General features: G+C 42.7%; 1 protein-coding gene across 1 annotated transcript; it reads left to right on the top strand.

The window, feature by feature from the left end:
* The first annotated feature begins 82 nt into the window (after nucleotides 1-82).
* On the top strand, nucleotides 83-26,625 carry LOC310765877 (regulator of G-protein signaling 5-like). The gene is made up of 5 exons (XM_083621499.1): nucleotides 83-386; nucleotides 10,446-10,556; nucleotides 18,510-18,571; nucleotides 19,763-19,929; nucleotides 20,810-26,625. The coding sequence occupies exons 1-5, from the start codon at nucleotides 343-345 to the stop codon at nucleotides 20,969-20,971; spliced, it is 546 nt and encodes a 181-aa protein (XP_083477625.1). The 5' UTR covers nucleotides 83-342; the 3' UTR covers nucleotides 20,972-26,625.
* Nucleotides 26,626-27,914: the final 1,289 nt, after the last annotated feature.

The following is a 27,914-nucleotide window of genomic DNA, read 5'->3' as shown; positions in this document are numbered from 1 at the left end:
TTTGCCCCACAGATTCGGAGAAGGACTGGGTTGTCCATAATTTGCAAGGTTAAATGCTGTCCATGCTTGCTTAAGCAGTCTTGAGTCAACAGCAGCTAACTTGGGAAATGCAAAAAGGAAGGTCCCCTCTTTGCCTCCTGAGGAGGTCTGTGCCTGTCCGGCTAATGCTCCTTCGCTCAGAATCACCACATGGGACGTGATTGGCCAAAGGGGCTGGCTGGGATTCAAGGCAGCCTCTATATATTTCTGAAAGGAAGCTGGCTGCCGCGTTCCAGACGGAGTCTCAGCCTCCCTTCACACACAATCTTCTTGGCATCAAGGACACAATAACCACACGGCAAGATGTGCAAAGGACTAGCTGCCTTGCCCCACACATGTCTGGAGAGGTGAGAGAACCAGTTTGTCTCTTTAAACAGGAAAATTAATGGGTTGATGGGCTGAAAAGGAACACAGCAGCCTTTTCTCAGAAGGAGAGTTAGCGTACATCGAAGACAGAAAATATATCCCTAGCACGTTAGGATGTTCTCCTGCTCTCATTCATTTCAGTGCAGATTGTGCAGGAGAAGTGCCAGGTGGTGTCAGGATGGTATAAAATGAGTTTCATCAACACAGTCAAGAAATAAGGTGGCTGAACACCTTATAATTATAATTATAATTATAATTCATTGAGTTAATTTGTTTTCTATTATGCATGTATGGAACCAGAAAGCTAATTAAATTTTGGATTTATAGAGGTAAACTGTTATTTTGAAGAATGCCATAGAAGGTTCTGTTAAGGCAAAGCAAGAATGAGGAGAGTGAGCTGAGTTCTCCGCCGTTTCTGATTCCCCACCCAAACTACCTTTTAAAAACTTGTTTTTATCCCAGTAGGATTTATTTCCATTTTTAAACCCATACTGGGAGGAAAAAAATGTCTTAAAAGGAGTTTTCTTGAGAGGGACTGTGGGTGGGGAAAAGGCTCAGCTCTTACTCTGTTCATCTTTAATGCATTTTAATTCTCCTTTACACACACACACATTCTACTTTATATGGATTTGATACAGGTCCCATTCTGCACATGGCCTGTTTTTAATTTAGCCCTAAGGCATGAGCTGAATGATAATGTGCTCCAAGCCTCAGTTGGCCATCTGAAATATCAGGATAACAATACTGACATAAATATATTAGGATTTCCATTAAACCAAATAACAGATGAGATAACGGTATAAACATTTATTTTATAAGCAGCTGATAATAACTGTAGAGATCCTAACTTAAAACAAAAGCAAAGAAGCGCCTTTGTCTCTTGATGAAACACTTTGGAGGCCTGAAGGTTTCTAGATTTGCTGCTTGCTTACAAGGTTTCCTTTTCCAGGAGTTTACCCCTCTGGGTGAATCCAAACCATCAAGCCCAGCTAAACAGATAATTTCTGCACAGGAATTGTACCTGCAGTCAGCCTGATACTGCTTCCACAGGTCATCATAAAGATTAGTGCAATCATGGATGAAGTTCTTTCAGTATTCTAAGCGCTAAGGATTCTATATGTTCATAGCTAAAGCTGCAGTCAACCTCACTTACCTGGGAGTGAGCCCCATCAAATTAACGGGACTTACTTCTGAGTAGACATGGTAGAATTGCAGCACAAGTAGATCCTTATGTAGCCAAAATGGCACCATCCCTACACAAGGGAGAAGTATCTGAGGGCTGGGGTTTTTTGTTTTTTTGCAGAAGCGGGACACCTAATGAAGCAAAACAACAAAACCAAACCCTAAACAACCCTGCTAGGTGTATGTTGGTGGGAGTGGAAATAGAAATATCTCTCTCCTCTTTCTGAGAGCGCGTGGAATGGAGTATTTTGAAAAAAGCTGACATTCTGACTGCCTGGAGGGCTGAGCAGAGAGTGCACACCACACTGCAACATTTTGTTGCAGGTCTTCTTATTTAGTAGTGACTCTCTTGTTTCTAGCTTGTCACCACAAGCAAGGCAATGGGCTACTGGTCATTCTTTAAACCCAGGATGTCCGTGTTTTTTATTACTCAGGAGTGGGGTCAAGCTATATTTGGATTGTAGGGGGAGGGCAATCAGTAAGCATGCCGTGTGCAGCCCCTTCTTGGGTTTGTCATGTACTGCTGGTGCTAGCTTGGATTTCTTAGTAAAAGTGCATACCTTTCAGGATTTGTTGGGTGTCAATGGGTTTTTTAAAAGAAGGTACTACATGGGAAAGCAGCTCTACATAATACGGAAGACAGTAAACTAATTCTGTAGCTTTTTCTTGAGACTTTGGACACCTTAGCAATCATTCCTAGCAAAACACAGCTTTTGACTTTTCAACAGCACTTATTTACACACCTCCCCTATGACAAATTCTTCATGGCAGTGCTGACCCTTTCTTGTGTTGCACTGGGCCTGCGGTTCATCAGGCAGGAGGGGACGCCCAGCGAGAGGAACAAAGGAGAGAAAGTGGTGAGAAACAAAGATGGCGGAAAAAACACGGACGACAACATGGGGGGGGAGTGAAAGGAGGAGGCAGAAGCTGCATCCTCATGCACACACTTTTCTTCAGTTTGCCATTCTTTCACTTTTTATAGAGCATTCAGATTACATTACAATCTTGCATTTCAGCATTTTCTGTGTTATCTTTCTACCTCTATTTCATATGTGATTGTTGAGCAGGGGATGGAGGTTGTCTGAAAACAATTACAGCACTACCTTCTCAAGTGTGGCCAGGCAAAGTGGCATTGAGAGTTTCCAGGGCTCCTGTGTCTTTAATTAAAAGCATCCTGTTAGCTAGTTCAGCTTGTTTTCTGTAAAACATGACTGGGGGTGGGCGGGCTACTGATTATATTTGCCTTTTTTTTTTTTACTGTTTGAACTTTTCAGTAACTGCCACAGACTGATCATTTATTTTCCTTGGTAGTGTAGAAATCTTCCGTTTATTTTTAAATTTTTATTTTTTTATATAGCATTAGTGTTATTTCACTGTGTGAAAATGAAAAGATTAAAGAGGAGGAAATCAGCAATGAAAAGTCCTGCACCCCCCACCCCCCCGACTGCTTCTACAATTCACAGGAGCTAGAAGTGACAATATGGCAATTTAGAAACGGTCTTCAATAAGGAATAAAAAACTTTTAATCAGTCATCCCTGAGCCTTGCTCAATAGGAAGAAATGAAATGAAGTGGATCGGCAAACAGCATGTTTTTAATTAACATTTGCATCAATCTTTGCGAAACGGGACTGACTTCTCGTCGTAGTAATATTTATTAAATTTGTTTGTCACTTTATCTTGCCCAAGGCAACTCAAAACAATTTGTAACCAACCAACAAAAACAAACAAGCAAGCAAAACCCATTTAAATGCATTAAAACTAAGCGGGGCAGGAAAAACCCCAGTACGTAAGAAACATCACACCCACTTCTGAAAGGCCATAGATAGTTAAAGGTCAAAGGCCCTGTTGAAGAGGAATGTTTTTGCCGGGCACCTAAAGATGTAGAATGAAGGTGCCAGGCGAGCCTCTCTGGGAGAGCGTAAGTGGGGAGCCACCACAAAAAAGGCCCATTCTCATGTTGCCGCCCTTTGGACATCTCATGGAGGAGGCACACAAAGAAGGGCCTCAGGTGATGGTCTCAGTTCATATGGGAAGAGACAGTATTGCGGTCCTGAGTTTAACTACTCTTTTGATCTTGCTAAAGGGCTGGCAGAGACAAGGAATTCAGAAAGAAAAGAGTGTAAATGTGTGAGTGAGATAAGCTGGAAGATTAGGGCAGCAGCAGACGGGGGACGGGACAGGTTGCATGAGGAGAACAATTGCTTCCATTGGGTAGCAGCAAACCCTCCAGCATTTCTCTGATGAATTGTGATAAACATAATGTGCTCAGGCACATGTAGCTTATTCTTCCTTTGAAAAAGAAAAGAAAAGCAGAGGAACAGGCGATGACTCCTGCTTGTTGATCAGCTGCCAGAGGAAAAAGATTCTGGCTTGGGCTCCGGGAGAATGCAGTACTAAAATGTGGAAACCCTAACCGGCAGTGTGAAGTCACATAGCCCAAAACCCAGTTTGCCATGTCAGTGAGCTGCCCTTATGGCCAAATGTTCCTGTTGCTTGAGCCGAATCCTGGCTTCTCTCCTGTGCCCGTCCCACACCTGCTCTGCGTCAACACCTGCTGCTTTGCTGTGTCCGCCATCCTTCAATTCCAGCTTTGCTTGACAGCATCTCTGGGCGCAATGCTTCGGTGTGCCTGGTGATGTGATGAAAGAAAACAAATGGGTGCTGTCCATGAGTTTTATTAGCCACAGGCCGTGACAACAGAGGTATCGTGATCAAAGAATAAAACAGCAAGGGCAGGGGCCCAAATCTGTGTGGAAAGACACAAGACAAGAACTATCCATCAGAGAAAAAGCCTGGTTTTCATCTGATGAAACAGAATAGCAAGCCAAAGATAATATGAGAACATGAAGACTTAACCAATGAAAAACCACAGAGGTCCCAACTTAAAAGGAAAAAAAACCCCTCTTGATTTTTTTTTTTTTTTTTTGTGGGAACGGTCTAAATGACTTTGGGATCTGCTGCTTGTACATATACATCTCCTTTCTAACATTTTACACTAAAGTGTACCTCAGGTTAAGAACTTAATTCATTCCGGAGGTCCGTTCTTAACCTGAAACTGTTCTTAACCTGAAGCACCACTTTAGCTAATGGGGCCTCCCGCTGCTGCCGTGTGATTTCTGTTCTCATCCTGAAGCAAAGTTCTTAGTCCGAGGTAATATTTCTGGGTTAGCCGAGTCTGTAACCTGAAGCATCTGTAACCCGAGGCACCACTGTACTGGTCACTCAAATCCCTGTCAGGAGAAAGATTATTTCACAAAGCCCACAAGTGTTAGTAGCTGTGGCCTGTGCTATTTTTCTAGACTCACCATGAACACCTCCCTTGTTCTCTTAGAATGGCAATGGTGCCCACCTGAGAGGAGTCGGAACTGAGATCCGGTGAGTTCTGGCTGAAAAAAGCCCTGGCCATAGGCAATTTCAACACGAGCGGAAAGGGAAAGGCACCAGCGCTTCCTAGAATATGTCCCAGGAAACCAGCTGGTGCAAATACAACCTCAAAATGGTGAATAAGCCAACAATTCCCTTTATTGTGAATGCCATTTTATTTTGCAGAGCCAAACAAACACACCTCCTTTTTGATCTCTTCCTGATCATGGGATAGGATTAATTGATTTCTTTTTATGTTTTAATGGATTTTTTCCATAGTTGCTTTTGGAAAAACTGGACCCTTGGTAATACAACTAGATATGATTTGTTTTGACAACCACATTTTCTTCTTTTACCGTTTGGTTTTTGTCTGGACACTTAATAGTTATTTCATCATGTGTGCAGCAGTACCAACTTAGCATTGCTGATTTACAATAAACTGTTAATCTTATTTCTGTGACTGAGCTGGATGGTGTGAGAAAGGGGGCATGCAAGACTCAGACTCTCACGAGTTGCCAGCTTCAGCCATTGTTACTTGTTCCACAGGCTGTGTACCAAAATAAGGTCCGAGTTCCTCCCCTGGGGTAAATGCATTGTGACATGCCACCCCAGGCACACTGACACAGGGTTCATGTTTCCTTTTGGGAATGGGCACAATGGAGACAGTGGTGTCTTTATCACATATGGTTGATTTACACATATATACAACCTGAACCTACGATGGAGGGGTTCACAGCATCTTGCTTCTCCCATAGCGGCAGCCTTGGATTCAGACAGACCTCCACCACTGCTCTCAAACATTGCTCTGCCTCTCCTATTCGCTGCTTTGTTTCTTGATCACAAAACTCCTCTCTCTAGCTCACATAGCTCCCCACTCTCCAAACCCGGGCTTTATCTGTTGAGGGAGGGGCCCCACCTATTTGCTGTCCCACGCAAAGTCTCTTTGTGCTTTGTCCTAATGGCTTGTCAACCTGCAGGCTAGCCTGGCTTAATTAACACTTTTAACACTTGCTAAATTGAGGGATTAATGCAGTATCACTCAGTTTAACACCCAGGGGTTTGATTAGATTTTAACACTTTGCTGAATCCAGGGCTTACAGTGGTCTAGCAATTTCCTGGAATTAGAAGCCTTTGATTAAATTCTAACACTTACTGGTTCCAGGAATTTAGAAGTGTCTAGCACACACAGAATTAATTGCAGTGCCACAGTGCCAAATAATGACAAGACACTGAGATGCTTGTTTTTAAGTTAAATGCAGGTGGGAAAGAAGGATCATAAACTACTCAAATAACTTTTGTTATTGAGCACAGCATAAATATTGAACATAGATGAAAACATGGCTTACAGCTTGGGAGGGGACATGATCCATTACTGCCTCCTGCTGATAAGGCTAATTGTTGCTTCATCAGGACTGTGGCGGCTGAAACAGCCGAACCCTCCTCCACATCCACCAGAATCCTAATCCTGCTTCTACCACGTCACAGCAGTCACTTAAACTTTGTGTGTATCTTTACTGCATTCTTGCAATTAACCTCATGTTTAGTTTGGCCTTCTCCTGGGAATTGGGCCTAGTCCCATTGCATTCAGGCAGCCACATCTCTACCTGCCCCACACCTGATGTAGGGTTGGGGCAGGAGGGTATGCTTTGGGTAAAAGACTTCGTGGGCCAAATTTGAATCCCTGGCAGGCCAGGTTTGGCCCACAGGCTGGAGTCCCCCCCCACCCTCATGAGAAGACATTGCTGGACTGAGCACCCGCTCACTGTCCTTCTGTACAGGGGTTACTGTGTCTAGAATCTGCTTGCTTGTTTGACCTAATAATGCTCCTTGCCTCTCGCTCCCATCCCGTCTGGCTTGCTCCCACATGACTTTTGGGCTGTGGTCCTGTTGTCACCTGAGATGCGGATTGCCAGTGAGTTCTGATCTAAGCAGAAATTCAGCAGGTGCAGCCTTTCCTGGCATAGAGATAGGACAATACTTATTTATAAAATAGTTATTTATAAAACTGACTGAGCAACTGCTGTGCAGATAGAACAGGACCCAAACTGGGTGCAATCTCCTTGGCTAACTTTCTGGGGATGGGCCAGCAGGAAATGTACCCGTCTGAGTCCATGCTTCTTTGTACACTCAGTTGTGTGCGGTATCAGTAGATGTCAGAAGCACAGGAAGGCAACATCCCTAAGCTCTGTCATTCCAAATAAGTTTTCAGAGCTTCTGCTGCTTATGGTTTTTAATCTGCATTAATTGCAGAGGAGTTCTGTTTATCCAAGAGGTCTTTGCTTTGATATAGGAGATTCATTTGATAACCTGAGGATAAGCAAATAATATTGCTTAAGAAACTTTGGTGAAAGGGAAAACCACTTCTGGTGAAATTTGTCCAGAATTTAAACAGGCTTTAGTTACCCATTGGAAGATTCAAAGCAGTTTTTCCTTTGTTTTGAGAGGATGAGCCTGCAAGGACCTCCCTTCGTCCAGCACAACCATAAAATATATTCAAAAAAAGTCAGAAGAAACTGCTATTCTTGCATGCTAAAACCTTGCATACCAAAAAGTATATTTTCTTTGAAGTTTCTAAAGCAACTAGTGTGCTTGTGTTTATTTCTAGGCTCAGGGACTCCCAGAATACAGAGTATTTTTTCTCATATTGGGGGTGGGGTGTTCCGTTTGCATCCACTCTCAGTCTGCATTTCTAATGAGAGTATCCTTACTCAAGAGACACCTCGGTCAAAAGAGAGCATGGGGACTTAGCCACCCTTTGGCCTGTGAAAAAGGCTTTTCCCAGGTCAAGTGAATACATTTCTTGGAACTGCTGATTATGGAAATAGCCTTAGCATCTGTTGACGTCCTCCAAAGAGATGGATGAGTAAGATTTTGACTCCAGGGTCCAAAAAGCCAAGAACATAACGGTCAGTCTTCATAACTCTTGAGATTTCCTGCCTATGGAGAAAGGAAAAGAAAGAGAAAAATGGAAAGAAAGGAAAAGGAAAGGAAAGAACACTGTGCAGGGACGGCCTTTTAATAAGGCAATAGGAAGCAGTCCACTTTGGGCTTTGTGGATTGGGCACAACACAGCCATCGCCACTGGAGAAGTGGTGTGGTGGCTTTCAGTGAGATATCGCAAGAGCCCTGCAAAATCTCCTGGACTGCTCACGAGGTCTCACCCAAAGCCACAGCCATGTGAAACAAGGCTTTGGCGTGGAGGTGGGGGCCGGGCACATATGATGGCACTTTCATATTTTGCATCAGGTGGCAAAGCAGGCCAGGCAGCCCCTGACACTGTGTCATTTGATATACTTTTAAATTAATGAGGCTTTCAAATTACTTGAGCCACCAATACAGGATACAGCCGCTTACAGCCCCTTCCCCATTCTCCCATTGGTTCCCTTGCCCACCCTCATCCATTGCCTGAGCTCTAAAGATCGCAGAATCATTGTGGTGCCGTGTCTAGTGTGCTTTTCACAAACCAGGGAGATACGGGTTTCATTCCTGCTTTCTATGGAGCTCACTGGGGAAGTTTGGCTCAGTCATAGCCTCTCTCCATCTGCTGCATAGGGCTGTTGTGAGGATAAATAGGGTAGCCTCCATGGGCATCCTGCGCTCCCTGTAGGAATAAAAGAAGAGCCCAGCTCAGTGGTACCAAAAGCCCATCTCACTCACTGAAGGCAGCCCTGTTTAGGGAAGCTTTTAATGTTTAACAGACCACTGTATTTTAATATTTTGTTGGAAGCCGCCCAGAGTGGCTAGCCAGATGGGCGGGGCATAAACAAACAAACAAACATAAATAAATAAATAAATGTTAATATAGTATCTTATATCCTACAGTGACCAACCAGATGCCTTTGGGAAACCTGCAAGCATGACATGGGGTGCTCAGGCTCCCCAGGAACTGGCATACAGAGATAGCCTGGAAATAGTATAAAGCCACCATGATTAGTAGCTATAACTATCAATAGCCTTTGTTGTTGTTGCTGCTGCTGCTCCAGGAATCTATCTAATCCCCTTTTAAAGCTGTTGACATGGGTGACATGACATCTTGCTGAAGCGAGTGGCATGGTTTACTTACAGTATGTGCTGTGAAAAGAAATTTCTTTCTTTTGTTGTCCTGAATCTCCCAACATTCAGCTTTAATGGTGATATATATATATATATATATATATATATATATATATATATATATGAATGATTGCAAAAATACATTGTGGAAAATAACTTCCTACTGCCACAAGTAGTAATTGTTGGCACCTGTCCATCTCGAGAGACAATGATGGAGGGCACCTCCAGGAGTGAGGTCAAACCGCTGCATTAGCAGCACCCAAGTGGCCTCTGCAGGGCACAAGCCTGAGCAGTGCGTATGGGGGTCCTAGGCTGCCCAGACAACAAGACCCCCCTCTCAGGCTTGCTGATGTGGCTGAAAGGAAAGGAGAGCAATATATTTGGCACCAGCTTAGCTGCAGGAGTTGCTGGAAGGAGGCGCACAAGATGTCATCCACCGGCCTTAGGGACTCCACTATGAATTTGTGTAGGGTTTACTCCTTAGCCTTTTTCCCCTCATGTAGATATTCCACAGGGCAGTGGAGGTTTAGGATCAGAGTATTCCTTCTCCTAGATGGGCTGCCTTCTCAAGTGGACGAGCCCCATCTGCCCCTCACTTCCCTCTACAGCATGTGCAGAAACCACCTTCTACTTCTAGGTAGTGGTAGGAGGGAAATGTAAGGGAGTAGTTAGGAGACCCCTCTCACCATGGTACAATTTCCAGCACCCTTACAAAACTACACTTCCCAGGACTCTTTGAGAGCCAGTGTGGTGTAGTGGTTAAGAGCAGTGGACTCGTAATCTGGTGAACCGGGTTCGCATCTCCGCTCCTCCACATGCAGCTGCTGGGTGACCTTGGGCTAGTCACACTTCTTTGAAGTCTCTCAGCCTCACTCACCTCACAGTGTTTGTTGTGGGGGAGGAAGGGAAAGGAGATTGTTGGCCGCTTTGAGACTCCTTAGGGAGTGATAAAGCGGGATATCAAATCCAAACTCTTCTTCTTCCAAAACTTTTCTTTGGGGGAAGATACAACTATTAAAATGGAGTAAGAGTCTTTTAAAGGCATGGTGTGAATGTGGCCAGTAGATTGGATGATACCCAGGGTAAAAGGGGAGATGTCTATGCAATCAGAATAAGGTGAGGAGGAATGGTTTAAAGTCACTTCAACTGCGGGCTCGTCCACCCTTCCCCTTGCCCCATGCCTAGACAGCGCGGATCCAAGAGATTTCCTGCTTGTCCTGTGATTTCTAGGCACAGGTCAGAGTGGTTTTCCATTTGCCCTGTCACTTTCCCTGGGAAAATCTGCTCTTTGCCACTGAATCGAACAAATGTAGAAGCAACTTGAAGAACTACCTCTCATAAGTTACGACAAATGTATTCAACTGTCTCAGACTAGCATTTATTGAATACGATGTCAGCTACACTTACATATATCCATATTTATATATCTCTCTCCCTCCAGAGCCAAGGAGATCAAGACGAAGTTGGGCACGCTGCTCCAGAAGCCTGACTCGGCTATTGACTTGATTATCCCTTACCCAGAGAAGCCGGAAAAGCCAGCAAAGGTCCAGAAGTAAGGATATAATAATTGGTCCACTCTGTGACCCTGTTTTCTGCTGTTTTCGTTTTTCCATTTTGCTGAAGGCCATTTTCTAGCAATGTTACTTTTGAAAGTGTGGTTGGGTGAACTTTTGCAAAACATTTGAAGCTTATTACTCATTATAATACCCTTGTCAGCCTCTTTGAACTCTCAGAAATGTGGGGCCAAAGTCATGAGGTAGTGGGAAAGTCAGAGGGTAGTGCCTAGGAAGTCAGAGGAAAGTGTATAGACCTTCTTCGTATCATGTTTAGTCTGCTTGCAGAGCATTCCCCTCTCTCTACCCTTCTTACAAATGAACAGACCACACAGTGTTAAGTAAGTTTAAAAAGTTTTACTTACAAAATGTTCCAAAGGTCAGATTCATGCATTTATCCAAGCAGCAGCAAGGAGAACACAGGCAGAATACTCTAGGAAAATACAGAATGAGAGCTTCAAACACATGCTCTAAGCTTGGAGCAAAGCTTAGACATGTCTTCCTTGGTTAGTTACATATTGCAGAAAGGAAACAGGAACAGAAGGCTTCACTTCCTCCCTCTTCAGCAAAGAGGAAGTATGATCTAGCTGAGTCTAGGAATCTAACTCTGTGGTGTTAACCCCTTCATTTACTAACTAGCACTCCTGCATAGCTATGTTTGACTGCAATTTCCCAAAGCGTGCTTAATTTCATGAGGATGAGTTCAGCCTGAAGGGATAGGTGGAGGCCAGGAGAGGGGAAAACAGGGGGTAGCCAAAATTGACAAAGTGATGGAACAAGTAGCAAGCCTGGGGAGAAGGTTTCTGGAAGCTTCTGGCACCAGTGAATTGGTCTTTTCCAGCAGGCTGATGAACAGGGAGGGAAAGAGAGAGAAAGAAAAGTGGGTGGCAGAAAGACAAGGGAGAAACGGAGAAAGAGAAAAGGCTACTTTGGTCTCTTTGCTACCCAGCACTGGCTTCCTCCCTTTCTATAGAGCCAGGCCCAGGGCATTAGATCTAAGCCAGTGGGACAAATCCAGTTGAAGTTCAAGGCCCAGCAAGGATTTGAATCTGGAGTTTTCTGGCCTAAATCCACCATTTCGGCCATAATGCTACACTGACTCTTACCTCCCTCTCACTACCACATATAGTGGGAAAGGCAGTTCAGGCAGTAACAACACATGTTTTCACTTCACTTACGACAGTGGGTTTGTCTGTTTGTTTAAAGCAGTTATAGGCCACCTTTCCAAAGATTTCTCAAGGTGGAGTTCAGCTGAAACAGTATAATGTTAAACTTTTAAAATGACAGAATCCAAAGGTAAGCAACATTTTCAAATAAAACAAGTCAGCATCAAATAGCACAAACCACAGCAGCCAGTTAGCAGTACATCCAGTGAAAGCACATGACTGAAAAGTCACTTGGAGCAAATAGATCTTCAAAGCATTTTGCAACAACAAGACTGAAGGGGTCAAGCCAACTATATACCCCTTGAGAGGGAATTCCAGAGTCGAGCCACCACTGAAAAGTCCCTGTCCTTCAACCAATCTTAGGCAGGCCAACCATCTGGGTCTCCCGTGCCGAACTGAAGGCACAGGCAGGTTTGTACAGGCACAGGTGGTCTCATGCAATGTGGTCTCAAATTATGTATGGTCAGCTTGGGAACTGGGGCCAGAAATCAGCGCAACTGGTACAGAGTCAGTGTAACATGTTCTGACCACCAAGCCACAATGAGCAAACTCTTTCTGTACTGTACAAGTTACAGATAGGTAGCTGTGTTGGTCTGCCATAGTAAAAAAAAAAAAATAAATAAATAAATTCTTCCAGTAGCACCTTAAAGACCAACTAAGTTAGTTCTTGGTATGAGCTTTCGTGTGCATGCACACTTCTTCAGATACACTGAAACAGAAGTTGCCAGATCCTTCTATATAGTGAGAAGGTGGGGAGGGGTACTACTCAGAAGGGTGGTGGGAATGGGTGGTTGGCAGATAGCTGTGATGAGCCTGTTGATGACTCTTAACGACTGCAATAGGTCTTACAACTTGTACTGTACAAGTTGAAGTTTCCAAGTCATTTTCAACAGAAGCTCCACATTCTGAGTGCGTTGCCATAGTCTAGTCTGAATGTAACAGCTGCTTGCATAACCAAGACTAGATCAGCTTTCCCCATGTAGGAAACAACTGGCGTAGTTGCATGGACTGGTGAAAGCATACCTGGCTCTGTGTTCCACAGACAATACTAACCCTGGAGGAACCCTGCCCAAAGCTGTAAACGTGGACTTTCAGAACACAACTCCACCCAGGAGCAACTGAAGACTTAGTACCTCTTTCTTCATCTTAGTCCCAAAACATCCTCTAGACACCTGTCCAGGAGTTCCACAGCCTTCCTGGGATTTATATGTGGAAAACAGAGGTAGAGCTGTCTGTCACCAGAATCCTGATGACACTGCACATTAATACAGGCATTAACAGGGCTTAGAAATAAGTGTTTAAACAGGAAATTAAATGCCCCTGTGATATATGAGGGAATTAAACTTCATTTTACAAAAGGGGAAATAAAATCAGCTTGAAAGTTGATCCCATGGCTTTCATAGCTTGTCAAAGGGCTGTGAGTCGATATATTGATCCCCTGTCAGTGAATAAAACTTCAGATGTATATTAGCAGGTTTAGAAGAATAAGAGTTTTATAGGAAGTGTGCAAAGAAAAACCATAGTTAATGGTATCAACTGCTGGGAGGCATCTTGGTTGTGGACGGCTCCATTTATGCTCGCCTTGGAACCCTGGTGGCATTGCTGCCTGCAGATCCACAGCATTAATCACTGTCAGTTTTATCTAAAGGAAAACAGTCTCCCATGTGTACTGAAGATAAATCAGTTCCAGGAATTGGAACAAAATGAACCCCAGTAGCATCTGCTTTTGTTAAGGAGAAGGGTGGCCTCAGTGGGAGAAGGGAAACTACTGTATATTGGCTTTTTGGCCCTGAATCTGTTTCCAATTACTTCTAACGAAGGTTCTGCAGATAGACTGATCTGAAGATTGCATTGTGATCTGCATGGCTGTTATTGGCCTAGTTTGAACAATCATTAGAGACAGAAATTAGATAGATTGTGCACTTTTCCTTTTCAAAGTCATTAAGAACAAATTAGGCGATGTGCTTCATCTAGTCCCGATAATGGGAACAGCAGTCTCATCTTGTCAGCCAGCGGCTCCTCTGAGTTTCTGGAAGGAGGAAAGCATTCTGTTTTCTATTATTCCTACTGGAATAAAAGTTTGCTTATTTTTACTATTTGCTATTTTTAATTTCTGATTTTGTGAATCATGCAGAACCCCCCCCCCACCATTAATTACTGCCAAAGTAGATGCATGTTTAAATACACAGACACAGACAGGCAGCTGCATAGCTTGTTTTTCTGCAGCTGTCCGGGGAGCCCGATTCTCACTGTGAAGGCAGCGCGTGGGAAGCAGAAGCTTATCTCTCCAGATCAGAATGGAGCCTTAGGGTGCTTCCAGATGGAGGTCTATTGTGGAATCAGAACTGCCCCTATGCAGCATTCACACAACATCAAAATGTCAACTTATACTTTTTTTTACATTTTATTTGGATTTCTTCTTACTGTGAAAAACCAGTTAGATAAAAATCACCCATCATTTCTCTGCAGTCACTGCTAGTGTGTGGAAGCTGCATTTTGGGGGGTTGGCAATTTGGTGTGTGTGTGTGTGTGTGAGAGAGAGAGAGAGAGAGAGAGAGAGAGAAGATTTATCAGTGGATGGTCCCTGCTATCATACATTGGCAGCTGGTGCCCATGGAACCTGGCAGGGGTGCTAGGAAGTCTTGCCCAGTTGTTCTGGTTTTCTTCCCAGCCTCCTTGCTTGCAAAGACGTGGTGAATACTTCAGCACTGCTGTTGTCCTAAGACTAGGGCTTAGCCACACTTAACTTTTGCTCTTCTCTTTCCAGGCAGAGGTCTACTCTTTAGAGCTCCCTGTCTGAGCATGGGGGTTTTTGTTTGTTTTTGTTTGCCCCAGAGCTTTCCTCTTTAAAACCAGCTCTTTGTTGATTCTGATTTATCATCAAAGAGTGGGTTTTCCAAGGAAAAGCAGCAGGGGCATAAAGTGTGGGTGAACCCACAGTTGCTTTTCTGCTGGGAAAATAGTTGTGTACCTCTGTCTTTCCTCATACTCTCCCTATGCAAGTTTTTTTTTGAAGTTTTATTAATATGTAACACCTAACCCTAAATTCTGTGGCTCAGAATTGCTGCCATAATTTCTAGTGTGGGTTCATGCCAAAGAACCCACATTACTCAGAAGTAAGACCCACTGAATTCTACTGGGATTGCCCTCAGAGAAGTATTATATAGGATTGCAGTCTGAATTGGTAAGTCTTAGCCAGCAGTCCCACAGGGCTGTTTCCAAGGGCCCTCATGACTTTACACTGCAATCAAATAAACAGTTAAGATCAGGATTTCACCATCTCAAGCCTTGGGGGAAGCATGTGCTTTCTGAAGGAAAAATCAAAAGGCACATTCATCTGAATCTTCTTGGGGGTTGGGTGGATGGAGTGCTTCACTTCATACAATCTCCTTGTCACCTACATGCAGGGTCCTTCAACAAGCTCTTGTCTCCACCAGTTGGCATGCAATGCCCAGCTGCCTTCTCAAGCTGAATGTGAAGGGTGTTCTGCATAAAAGCTACCTGCCATTTTCTTTGGATGCTGCGTTAACTCCTGAATGTGTCCTTCAGTGTGAGTGGGGGCTGCAGTGGTCTCCACAGGCCCAGCAAATGCTTCCCTCTTTTCCCAATTTTCCCAGTGGGATGTTGACAGAGATTGTTATGGGGTGCCCTGCTTGAAGTCTGGGCGAGTTCTGTGGATGGACAGGAGTGAAATTTGCAAACTCTCTTGCTCTGGAGAAGCATAGATAATAATAATAATAATTTATTATTTGTACCCCGCCCATCTGGCTGGGTTTCCCCAGTCACTTTGGGCGGCTTCCACAGAGACCAAAAATGCACTAAAATGTCACACATTAAAAACTTCCTTGAACAGGGCTGCCTTAAGATGTACATAGAGACATCTGTACAAACAGGAGTTGTGTTCCCTCTCCCTCCCACCTTCTTCCACTCCTGAAATTAGGCTACTTTCACTCCAAATAGCCATGATTTCCTCTGCCCTCCTCCACACACCGGACAATGCTGTTTATCTTTTTTAATAAATATTTTTTTCAAGCATCTTGCAAGTTTATGCATCTTGGTGTTTCTTTGCTACCTTTATATAGAAAAAATACACACTTCATTTTTTAAAAAACCTGAAAAGTGAATGTGAGGAGGTGTCTTTATGAGCTCAGTCCTACAGGGAAATTTGTGTATCTGACAAAACCAGGGATAATGCAGCTTGATTACATCTGTGTACACCCTGGTGGGAGGCCTAACAGTATTTACCTTTATACAATTAAGAGTGCTTTACAAGTATACTACTATGCTGACTATAAGGTGCTTGCCAACATTTTAATTTTACATATGGGGAACTGAAGCTGAGAAAGACAGGAAAAAGCAGGGAGGAGAGAGAATGTAACTGACTGACTTATTTGCCCAGGCTACACATTTAATCCATGGCAGAAGTGGCAACCCAGAACTCATATTTATTTGGTCTGGGATTCCCAGATCCCTGTCCAGCCTCCAGCTCTCCATTCATGGACCAACCACACTGATGGTTGTTTGCCTTGAAATAGATATGCACCACCTCTCAGAACCAGGCAGGTTTATGCCACAGTGGCCTCGCTTCTCTTCTTCTCCCTCCCTCTTGAGTGATGTTGCCAGCTTGCATCCACACCCCTCCCCCCCATACATGGCCGATGTGGCTTTTGTCTTAAACTAATCACTGAGGGCTTGTCCACACTTCCGCTTGTCCGGTGCCCAGAAAGCACAGATTTGATCGGTTTTCCCTTTGCCGGGGAAAACCTGCTCTTTAGCTTTAAATCAGAATAAACACAATATTTGCTCCAATTGAGTGCTAAAGTGTGGTTTCCTCCAGGGGAAAGCAGTGAGACAATAAGAAGTGTCGATAAACTCTTAATTTCAAGCCCTGAAGGGTAAAATCAGATCATTATTATCTATGAAGAGTAAAATCAGATCATTATTATCCATTTCATTGCTGTGAGAACCCTCTGGCATGTATTGCCTGAGACAAAGGGGGTCATTGACTACATCCCTTAGGAGGGCGTGGGAACTGATGTTGGATCTCTGGGAGGGACAGAAGCAGACCCCAAAGCCACAGCCAGAGCAGGGGAAAGAGTTCAGCCTTCAGAGAACTTTTGAGAATGAATGAATGAATACTCAAGGGATACGGATGGAGATGGATCATTCCCCACTCTGCTCCAGACTGTTTCTGCCTAGTTCCACACAAAATAAACTGGAGATGTTAAAAATGGAACATTGGAAGCAGTGTAGGAGCCCCTGCATGGTACTTCAAGGCCTCAGGGAGGAACTGTGTGTTATACTCAAGACAGGGCTATGGCCCAATACTGCTACCCCATGTGGAATTCCTTCTCCCTCGCTCATAGAATGTGGGATCATAAAGTGCCTTTCCCCAAGCCTCACTCCAGCACACTGTCTGCCACGAGAGGGAAAATGTATGGTGTGATTGTCATGGTTTTGCTCCATAACGATCCAGAGCAAGTCACAACAAATAGTTAGCAGAGTAAGAATGTTTAAACTCGATGCAGGGTTCCAAAAAAGATTCAGACACAACCAGCTTCATCCAGTATTATTTACTGAAGGCAAATGAGCATAACAGTCACAAATCAAGTTGCAGCAAAACCTTAACTTACACTTACAATAAGCATAGCTGTCAACGTTTCCCATTTTTAAGGGAAATTCCCTTATTCCGAATTTCTTGGGATTCCTCCCAAGAAAAGGGAAAATTTGACAGCTATGACAATAAGACTAAAAACTTAGCACTTAAATATACTATACTGTATACAGATTACCGCAAAGGAATGAAGTAGAGACAACCAAGAAGGAGAAAGAGAAAGTGAAACCAGGCTCTTTTGGGCCTGTTCTTATAGGCAGAATGACCTTGGGAGAGAAAGATAACAGGACCAGTTTAAAGCAGCTTAATTTAGGGTTGCCATATTTCAAACTGTGAAAATCTGGACGGAAAGTTAAGCTTTGTTTTTGAAAGTTGTTGAGCTTTTTGGGCAAATTCACAAAAAAAGAAGTTTTTGAGCTATTTTTAAGGAAGATCGCCAAAAACACTGCTGACATGCCATATGTCCGGATTTTCCTGGACCTTTTAGCGATTTCTGCCTGGAATACTGGAATACTGCTTCTGACTGCAGTACTCCAGATATGTCCAGGAAAGTCAGGATGTATAGCTGCCAGTGGTGGGGAATCTGTACGACTCCATTGTCCCTGTTGGCCATGCTGGCTGAGATGGATGGGAGTTGGTACCTCAAGTTTGCAGCATCACTCAAACCTGGAGCCTGAGGAAGTATGGAGTCTGTGCACCCATAGGTTTTACCTAATTCCAAATCTCGTTCCCCAGGTCTGTTTTTTACATACGTAAACAAACAAACAAACAAACAAACAAACAAACAAACAAACGGAGATGTTAGCTAGGTTCTCCATTGTCTCATCTAGTTGAACCATGAGCTACAAACCAATAAGTCCTTAGTATGACTCTCCCTTCTGGCATAAACTCAGTTGCTGAACTTATGCGAGTCACTACTCATCTGCGCATCAGTCTGCTCATATGTCGTATAGGGAGGATAACATCAATCTTCCTTCCAGGGCTGTAGTTAAATTATGTGTGTGAAGTGCTTTGAACAAGAATAAAGTCAAAATGCTAAGTGATTATTCTCAATCCTTCTCCACTGTGATGCCTTCAAACACCGACAAATTCTTTCTGCGATATTTTACCAGTGACTGTTTTCACTGACTTTAATGGGTGTGCCTAAATATCTCCCCCTCTCATCTTTTCAGACCATCACCAGAGGAGGCTTGGCTGTGGCGCAACTCTCTGGAGAAACTCCTGCAAAATCCATGTGAGTTTGCTGTGGGATCTCCCACTACTGGGAGCACCTATTCTAGCAAAGTTAGAGTCCTTGCAGGTTGTGGGTGTGAGCAGGTTAAATCATTCCTTGGGAATGAGAAGGTAGAAGTGCAATCATAAGTATTTAGTAATAATGACACTACACAAGGGCTTTGGATGAAAACTGAATGGTACTGTGCCACAAACTAGAGACATGGAGGAATCCAGATATACAGGTAATAAAGCTGTTGGTAGTAAGGCAATATGACAGAGGGGAAAACCCAGTATGCTTCAAGCAATTCATAGGCATGTGACATGTGCAGAAGTTGAATTGCAGCCACAAGTTAGTTAGAGCAATTAGACTCTAAGGACATAGTGATTTAAATGCCATTGTCTCCATTCATAAGGAGCACAACAAATTCCTCCCTCTCCCATATAGCCTGCCTTCATGTGAACTGGAGCTTCTGTGTCTAATAGTCCCTTAGTATGGCTTGCTAGAATCCTGCTACATTATCCTCCTCCAAAAACTACTTATTATTATGTGATAGATTCAAACAAGAAAAAATGGAACTGGAATAAGAAGTTGGGGTAGAAATACATCGTTCTGATACAATTTGTAGGTACGATGGAAGAAAAGCGATACAGATGTTGAATAGGGGAACCTGCATTTTCCATGTCAGAAGCCAATGTTCTCTCTTATTTGAAAGTGTAATGGTTTTAGGGGTTGCTCATGCGTAAGTTACCGCCGCTCTGGGCTAGGTTGCCTGGTTAAACCGTTTCTCGCTGGACAGCCATTCTCTCCGTGGCTGTTCAGTCGCTAGCAGCATCCGTCAGTGGGCGTTTCTTGAACCTCTTCCAGCAAAGAAGTTCTTTGACGCCAAGTCGCTGCCTACTCTCCCTGCGCGGAAGTCTTCTGCGCAGGGTGGGTGTGGGCAGCGGAGGACCCGTGCTCTCCTCGCTGGTCTCCTGCGAGGAGTCCTGGAGCCTCCTCTCCGCTTCCCCCATCGGCCCCCCTCTATCCCTGGTGTTACGCTGATTTTCTTCCCCAGCCGGAGACCTGCCTCTCTCCCTGCTTGGCCCTTCTCCAGCATTGCTGTGGAGCCTTGCCTCCTCCTCTAGTTCCGATGGCAGTTCCCTGACAGAAAGGATTATGGTGAATCCATTATTTTAAATGATGACCTTTCCCCAATTTTTCCCTGCACAGACGGTCTTGCTAGCTTCAGGACCTTCCTCCAATCTGAGTTCAGCGAAGAGAACATTGAGTTCTGGATTGCTTGTGAAGACTATAAGAAAATCAAAGTGCCTGCTAAAATGGCTGAAAAGGCCAAGAAGATCTATGAGGAATTTATCCAAAGTGAGGGTCCCAAAGAGGTCAGTTATTTGCATTGAAAGAAGTTCATAAATTTGCTGTATGCTAACAGTTGTCTCTGGTGGAATGATCTCACGATATTATCCCCCAAACCACGAGACAATTCTCTAAACTATCCCCTGACTGTATATCATAATGATTTGCTGTTGCAGTGACAGTTACAGCATTGCTTCCCAGTCATCATGCAATATACTTGGGAACTCTACTTTTACACCTTTAATTTTTTTTAAAAATTGAATATCTACCGTAAATTAAAGTTGTAGTAGAACTTTGCTCTAATTCAAAGCCTGCTAATTTCAACAGGCTCTGCCAACATTTTCAAATTAAAATTTGTATCCTTTGAAATTTTACATCTGCCACATACAGCCCACAACCAAGACTCATGCACTGATTCTAGGGAAGAGCCAAGAGCTCAATGCTCAGGTTCAATTCCTGGCATCTCCTGCTAAAAGGATCTCATGTGGCAGGGTTCAAAAAATGCTCCATCTGAAAGTCCAAAAGACTGACTCAGAATGAGGTAGCTTCATAACTGGTATTTGTAGCAAAAATTCACAATCTACATTGCAAATAAATTCAAATATTTAATTATTTTTGCATTTGTGTTCTAGATGTTCACTGCATTATGGCCCAGATTAATTTCTGATATTCCTGGTTTCATGTTTGCCATTGTTACAAACATTTATTTATTTATTTATTTATCTATCTATAATTTGCACCCCACCCATCTGACTAGCTTGCATGGGAGAGGCATGTTGGCAGTTCTGCCATAAATCCAAGTGCAAAACATATTTTTAGTAGCTCCCTTGCTTTAAATAACACTGTGAAGGAACAGGATTGGTTTGATTACCACAGATAATCACTTCTCCCCTCCTTCTTACCTAGGTGAACATTGACCATTTCACCAAATCTGTGACCATGAAGAACCTGGTGGAGCCATCTGTGAGCACTTTTGACCTGGCCCAGAAGAGAATCTTCATGCTGATGGAGAAGGATTCTCTGCCCAGATTTGTGCGTTCCAACATATATCAGGAATTAGTAAAGTAGCAACATGGCAGAGCTGTGCGGGGAACTGCTACTCCCACCCCAAGCAGCGTTCTTACTTCCTTACTCCAGTTATCAGTAGCCAGCGTTTGCTAGTCATCTGCGTAGTTGCTTTGCTTTATATATACAGTGTGTGTATATATATATATATATATATATATATATATATATATATATATATTAAGCTTCTAGAGTTCAAAGGCTGTGTTGTTAAAAGTCTTGCCCACACTGTTTTGGTCTCTCTGCTGTTCCAGAGCCAGATGATTTCATATTACAATTTCTGAAATTTCTGTTCTTCTCCATGAATATCACTGTTACAAAAAAAAAGTAAAAGTAATTAGATGGGCACACCTACCTAAAATACAACAGATGTCAACTGTTGAAACCTATGCTACTTCTATTTATTATCCCATCACCTATCCATCGCGTGTCTGTGTCTAATCAAAGATAAGGAGGTTGTGGGGTCTTGAACTGGTGCATTGGGACCCACTGGGGACTTGAGACTGGACTTTTGGTTGGTAGCAGCAGCAATACCACCATGAAAATATATGGTGTGACAATAAAAAGTGGGTCTCCAGTTGCCTGCTTGGGCTAAGGGTGGGTCCCTGGTCTGAAAAGGTTGAGGACTATTACTATAGAAAAGAAGTTTTGACCTGCATAGGTCATCCTGTCATTTGTAGTAGTCATGAGGATACAGCATGACTCAGCTATATAAGGAAGATAAGAAAGGAAAAGGATGCGCATCAGCCCACATAAATAACATTCGCTCTCTTGTGCCTTTTTACTTAATTCTTTCACTGAGATCATATTCACATACTCCCACGTCAAAAGTTTGTTATCCACTAGGTCATTTTATTACTGCAATTTCATCCAGGGAATGTTATTCAGATATATTGTTATTGGGTGAGAGCAGGCACTTATCATGCCTCAGTAAACCAAACAAGGAATATGACAGAAAATTACAGCTCTTTGCCAATTAAGGGAGCATTCAAACACGCATTTGCCACATGAAACTGATGGTATAAAAACTCAGCTTGCGATAATTATCTATATGTTGACATGGGGATGTGAGAATTAGGCAGGAAAGCCAAGAGGTTTGTCAAGCTTCTTGTGGGCTACATGCAGCTTGGTGGATCATAAGTTACACCAAAGCCTGCTCCACTGTGAAGAAGGCTGAAGAGAAAGTGATAGTTTTTCGGTCAGCAACTGATGTCGCTCCAGCATGTTCTGCTGGAGTTGAGGGAAGGGATGTGCAATTAAATCATTTTCAAAATACCCACCCCAAGTAGCAGCTACTAAAACACACTAAAACTCTTGGAAATGGAGGCAAAGAGGTAAATAAATCTGACCATTCCAGCCTAAACAGTGTGGCTTGTTTTTAGCAACCCAGGCCTCTTATTTACTTCCATTTCTTACGTTAGCTTTGGTGAGGTTATAATAACTGTAATGGACCTACATAATTCCCAGTGCCAGTACACAGCCCATGCGCAGGAGCATATGTAATGTTTCAGAAGTATTCTTTTCTGAATTGTGATGAAAATACCTGTAGCAAAGTCTTGTCTTTTCATTCTCTCGGGGGCAGGCTTGCCAAAGCGGTATTTAACCTCAAAATTAGTGTTACTTGTATTCTAATTATAAGCTATCTAGATTTTTGCTTTCTGTGAACTGCATGGAAATAGAATTGCATCTGAACCCAAATGAAGAGAACAGGTAGCAGTGCTAAGCACCATCTTGCAATCCCAGCCTGTGGATGCATAGCTGGGGAGAGACCCTGAATGACTCAGCTATACAGCATGCGAGAACTACCCTACTGTTAATCCAGATTCACCTTTTCCCGCAGAAAACCCATTAAAAAATAAATAAAATAAAACCCCTTCTGCCATTGACCAGTTCATGATATCTAAATGACTCATTTGCCCCGTATTTGTGAAAACTCTTGCGATCTGGGCAATTATCAAGATGGGGGAATTAATCCTAAATGCTAAAAAGAAAAAGAAAAAAGAAGGCACAATAAAAAGCAGGCTGCCAAACTCTTTTAAGTTCAAGATGAAAAGAAAATATAAAATTTAGACAGCTCTAGCAGGAGGATAGATTGCTTTTCTGTATAAAGATTTGGTTCATTACATTATTGTTGGTCAGACTCCACAGGACAGACCTAATTGGGTCACTAATATTCTATTTCAAGGTAAGGTTAGAACCATTTCCCACTGAATGTACATGGCCACTCCACTACTTAAACCAGCCTTGGCCAAAGAAAATATCTTATTACAGCTTGCCTGTTATGAAGAAAGTCTTTGGTCTCACTCCAATTTCAAGATGTGCTGACATCCTATGAACAGATGCTCAATTCTAGCCAGCCCTAACTCCGTCTTTTTCCTGGTAGCAGTAAGTCACTAGTTATGTCCCTTTACAGACACGGTAGAACGTCCTGTGGGATTAGGCACCAATCCAGTCCTATTATTCTATATGGATACAGAAGGGGGAAGCAAACTAATGACTGCAATGTATGAAGTGTGTATAAGCAACCTTAATAAACAGAGTTATCCTTTCTAAGGGCTTGACTTAAAGTTTCAGGGTTTTAGCCCCATTCACCAGGTCTTCTAGGCAAAAAGGCTAAAATCTCGGAGTCAGGTATAAGAACACGCTTTTTTTTTGCCTTTTGTTCCACCCTCCATATGCATCAGGCACAGCCAGTCTCCACCTGCTGCCTCACCAAGAGCAGTCATTCAACTTCATCTGGCACCACCAGGCTATTTCATTACAATGCAGTTAAATAGTTTTACATATACTACAAATAAGTGCTGGACTAGAACCATCATTCCCAGTTTTCTTAAATTTCTCAATAAACAAATTATTTTCTTCTAAATTATAAAGACATACGATGCAGTCTTTAAAGAAAAAAGGTCATCATGAAAGGAAATTCCAGGCAATAACTAATCTAAGTTGGTTAAATAATCTTATTTTCCTGGGAAATGATATGACAATGAGTGATTGATCAACCTTGGTTTTAGCCCATGCTTTGATGCGATCCATCAGTGGCGATCCCTGATGTTACATGCACTTGTTTGTGGGGAACTATGTGGGAAAGGCTGACTAATCCCCAGGGACCATTTTTGGGAACACACATTTCCTTGAGATGCTGATAACAGAACAAGCTGTCAAGATTCCTCTTCCCCTAGAGGCAGATTTTCCAGCCCATGATGTATGAGGCAGCCTGCATGGTTACAGCTTAGGCTGAACCTGTTCTGTTTCTCTCCCTCTGAAATTATAAAGAGCTTGTCAACATGTTTAAACTAGCAGCCTGCTCTCTTGGGTCCTGGAAAGAGAGCTTAACAAGACAGCATGTGACGTACAATGAAATAAACAAAGGCTCGACAAACCTGTTTTCAGAAGAGTAAGAAAAATAACTTCTAAAAATTGTTTCCATGCTGAAAATATAAAAATATAGCACATGGCTGAAGGGTCAGGCTTCCTAGGAGAAAGAAAACAAATCAATTTGTTTTTATTGTTTAGCCTCAGGCAAACATCTAAAGAACCATTACAGCGTGAGAATGAGGATTTTATGCCCCCCCCCCCGATTTCTCAGTATAGACCTGGTTCACACATCAATTTAAGCCATAATTAAAAACAAATTAATTATTTGTGAACAAGCAGCATGCTTGCATACACTACTGAAAACTTATTGCTGTACTCCTCTGCTTCTCTCTCCTTGCTGGGAAAGAAGCAAGAGACTAAGTTGTCATGTTTCTCTTGCAACAAACCATGTGCATCAGTCAAGGTTTGCTCTTGGCTTACTGCCCATGGTTTGTTTAGATGAAACAAACCATAAGCATTAGGGAGAAATTTTATCAGGATTGCAGTGCATTCTGGGTGACTTGGAGAATACCTGAATCAGTTGTGGTATGGCGGATTCTGTGCAAGTTCCCACACCCCTGTCACTTTCCCGTCCCAAGCAGAAAACAGTGATTTCAGAACTGGATCAGGGATGGTTGAGCCCAGTAGCTTCATCAAAGGAAGAATTTAGTCAGTCTGTGATAGAGAAGCAATTAGAGCCCAATGGTTGCTCAAGGCAAGTGCTTCTCAACATCATCAAAACGTGTCTTGCAAGATGCCTCTAAATGATCCAATATTTTAAAAAATTATTATGACATCTTCATCCTGTCCCTCTTTGAGTCCATATTACCCTCCCAAATCCTCCCAAATATGTGTTGTCTCCCAAATATTTGTGGGGCAGATTAGGCTGGAAAAGATTTTCTGGTCCAAGGCTGCCAGGTGAGTTCACTGGTTGACTGGTTTCCAGAATCCACAGCCCAATAAGGAACGTGACAAGAAAATGCCTTGGAAAGTATGAGAGAACAATTGCTTGACAAAACATTGTATAACCTTCGCACAAGCAAATCAAAATGAATGTTCAGAAAACAGATTGTGTCATCTAACCTCCCTACAAACTTTATTCAAACAAATCAGGTTGAATGCTCAGATAGTCTGGAAGCGACCTCAGATTCAAGGCCTCAGACCTGAACCGATAATCTTGTGAAATCAATGAAGACCCTCAAGATCCTTTGTTTGTGAAATGGCAGGCCATCTGTTTCTCTAAACATTTATAGGTGTTAAATGTAAAGAAAAACATTTGCCTAATGATCAGTTATGTAGAATGTCACCAGGTGGTCCATTCTCTTTCTAGCACCTGGGTTTCCCATATTCAATACCAACCATGCTTTAGTTTTAGCTTTTAAAAATATTTTTTAATTTCAAAAAAAGTATTTTTAAAAACGTGTTTTTTAAAAGCTGAGATTAACATGATTGGTCTCTCCTTTTGAGCATGTTCATACCTTGCCATATCAGTAGTTATCCATTGACTTGATTAGACCAATTAAAATACTGAACATCCATTTTGCAAAGCCTCATTGCCCTGTATAGCACAGGAAGTCATTAGAAACCAAAGCAAGAACTCTGGCACTGCTTAGGGGGCTTACCTTGAATTGCTGGAATTGCTATTCTTCAACGCTGCCACAACAAATGCAAAAAGTAATCTCCTTTTAGGCACATTTTTAACAATGTGCCTGTGAAGCCAAATTGTTATAAGCCACTTCATACCATAGAAGCCTTGGCAGAAGCCCAGAATTTCTAATAAGGTGCAGTTGCGCAGCATCCTGTATTTAATCTTTCTGGTATGCAAATCAGGTGGAGGGAAGATGCAATTAAAAACAAACCAACAAAATCACCAACTTTTGGGGAGCCTTCTACAGAGATGTTAGGGTTTTGATAGCTTTCTTTTCAGTAAAGTTAGATTTTTATCCTACTTTTGTCATTTAATAATGCACATGTTATTGGTGATATCATTATATTTCTCCATTATTATCCACAGGCTTATACAATATATAAAAATTATGGGCAAATTCCACTTAGAACTTCTCCTCATTGGAATGAAGGTGATTTACAGTCTCCTGAGACTTGTTTTCATTTCACTGGGAGATGTTCCCATTGGATTTTTCATATTCATATATTCACATATATATTTCTAGAATGCTGTAATTTGTGTTTTGGATTGTGTTTTGGATTGCACATAGACTGAACGACTGCAAATTTAAAGATGACTAGTTAAAACTATTTACTCAGCTTTTTATCAAGTATGAAATAAAGTGTCCCTGAGTGCTCTCTGTGACCTTTCTTCTTTTGCGCAGTTCTGTTAGGCAAATGCCTTTTGGATGTTAGCACCTGCACCACCCACAGAACACTTGTCTGGTATATGGTGACTCTTTGCAAGATCACAGGACTCAAGACTTCACTTTCTCCAGAGCCTCCAAGTTTCAGATTTGTGAAAAGGGAGTTATGTATAAATCACTCACCTCTATAAATAGGGTTGTTTTGTGACTTTTTCCATTTCTCTTCTTGTGGCTATGATTGTGCTAGATTCTCAAACAGGATCATGCTCAGTTTAGTGAAGGGCCATGGCACTCCAGATACAGGTAAGGCTACAACTCCCATCATTCTTACCATTGCCCATGCTGACAGATGGGAGTTGTAGTCCAACACATCTGGAAGGCCACAGGTTTCTCATCCTTGGCTTAGTGCAAGATTTCAGGCTCACAAATATAATTCTTTTATGCTGCTTACACTACTTAACATAAATATAGTCGCTGGTCTTTGGGTTTAGTCTCTTTGTTACAATTCTACTATCTTGAAGGGGTGGGAATATGTACACAGACAGACAATGGCAAATAAAGAAACTGTAATCGGAAATTTTAACAATTGCTGCCTTTGGTGTCCCTGAGTACATCTCACTGTTTTGGTTGGTCAGATAAAATGGTCCAGATGTTGGGATACTGCCAGGGAGATAAAGTCCATCATGACTCCACGTCGTCTCCGGACGTCCATCAATCTCCCGTAGACACGCAGTATCAGCAATTAGCGACACGAGCTCCAGAAATAGCTTGCCACATTCCTGGGCTGATGCACGCTCTATCAGCAGAATTCACACAGCGAAAGATGCACAGCAGGAGAGCATTTTTCCAAGTTTATTCAGCGTTGGTCAGAACAAAGAAAAACATGACTGCCTGCTTGCGTGTTCAGGCAAAGAGAGTGAAACGAAAGCAATAGAAAACATAAACATCCTGTGAACAGGAAATACGCAGACTCTGTGACTCACAAAGCCTGCTCCCTTTTAAGGTGGAACGGAAATATCCTAACATCCTCCCCCTTTCCGTGTAACCTGTAGTACCTGTGGTTCAACCCAATTGCAACCTCTGTACATAAACCTTAAGTTGTTCTCTGTTAACAACCTTAGACAACAGATCAGCAGGAATTTCATTTCCTGCCATGTAGGACACCTGAATGAGTCCTTTCTGAATACACTCTCTTGCACGATGTAGCTTAATCTGCAAGTACTTGGTTCTTTGCTTGCAACTCTCTGAGTTCAGCAAAGCCAAACAGGATCTATTGTCTT

The sequence above is a fragment of the Podarcis filfolensis genome, assembly GCF_964270895.1.
Source record: "Podarcis filfolensis genome assembly, chromosome: 6".
NCBI lineage: Eukaryota > Metazoa > Chordata > Lepidosauria > Squamata > Lacertidae > Podarcis > Podarcis filfolensis.
This window is presented reverse-complemented; position numbering and strand designations above follow the sequence as displayed.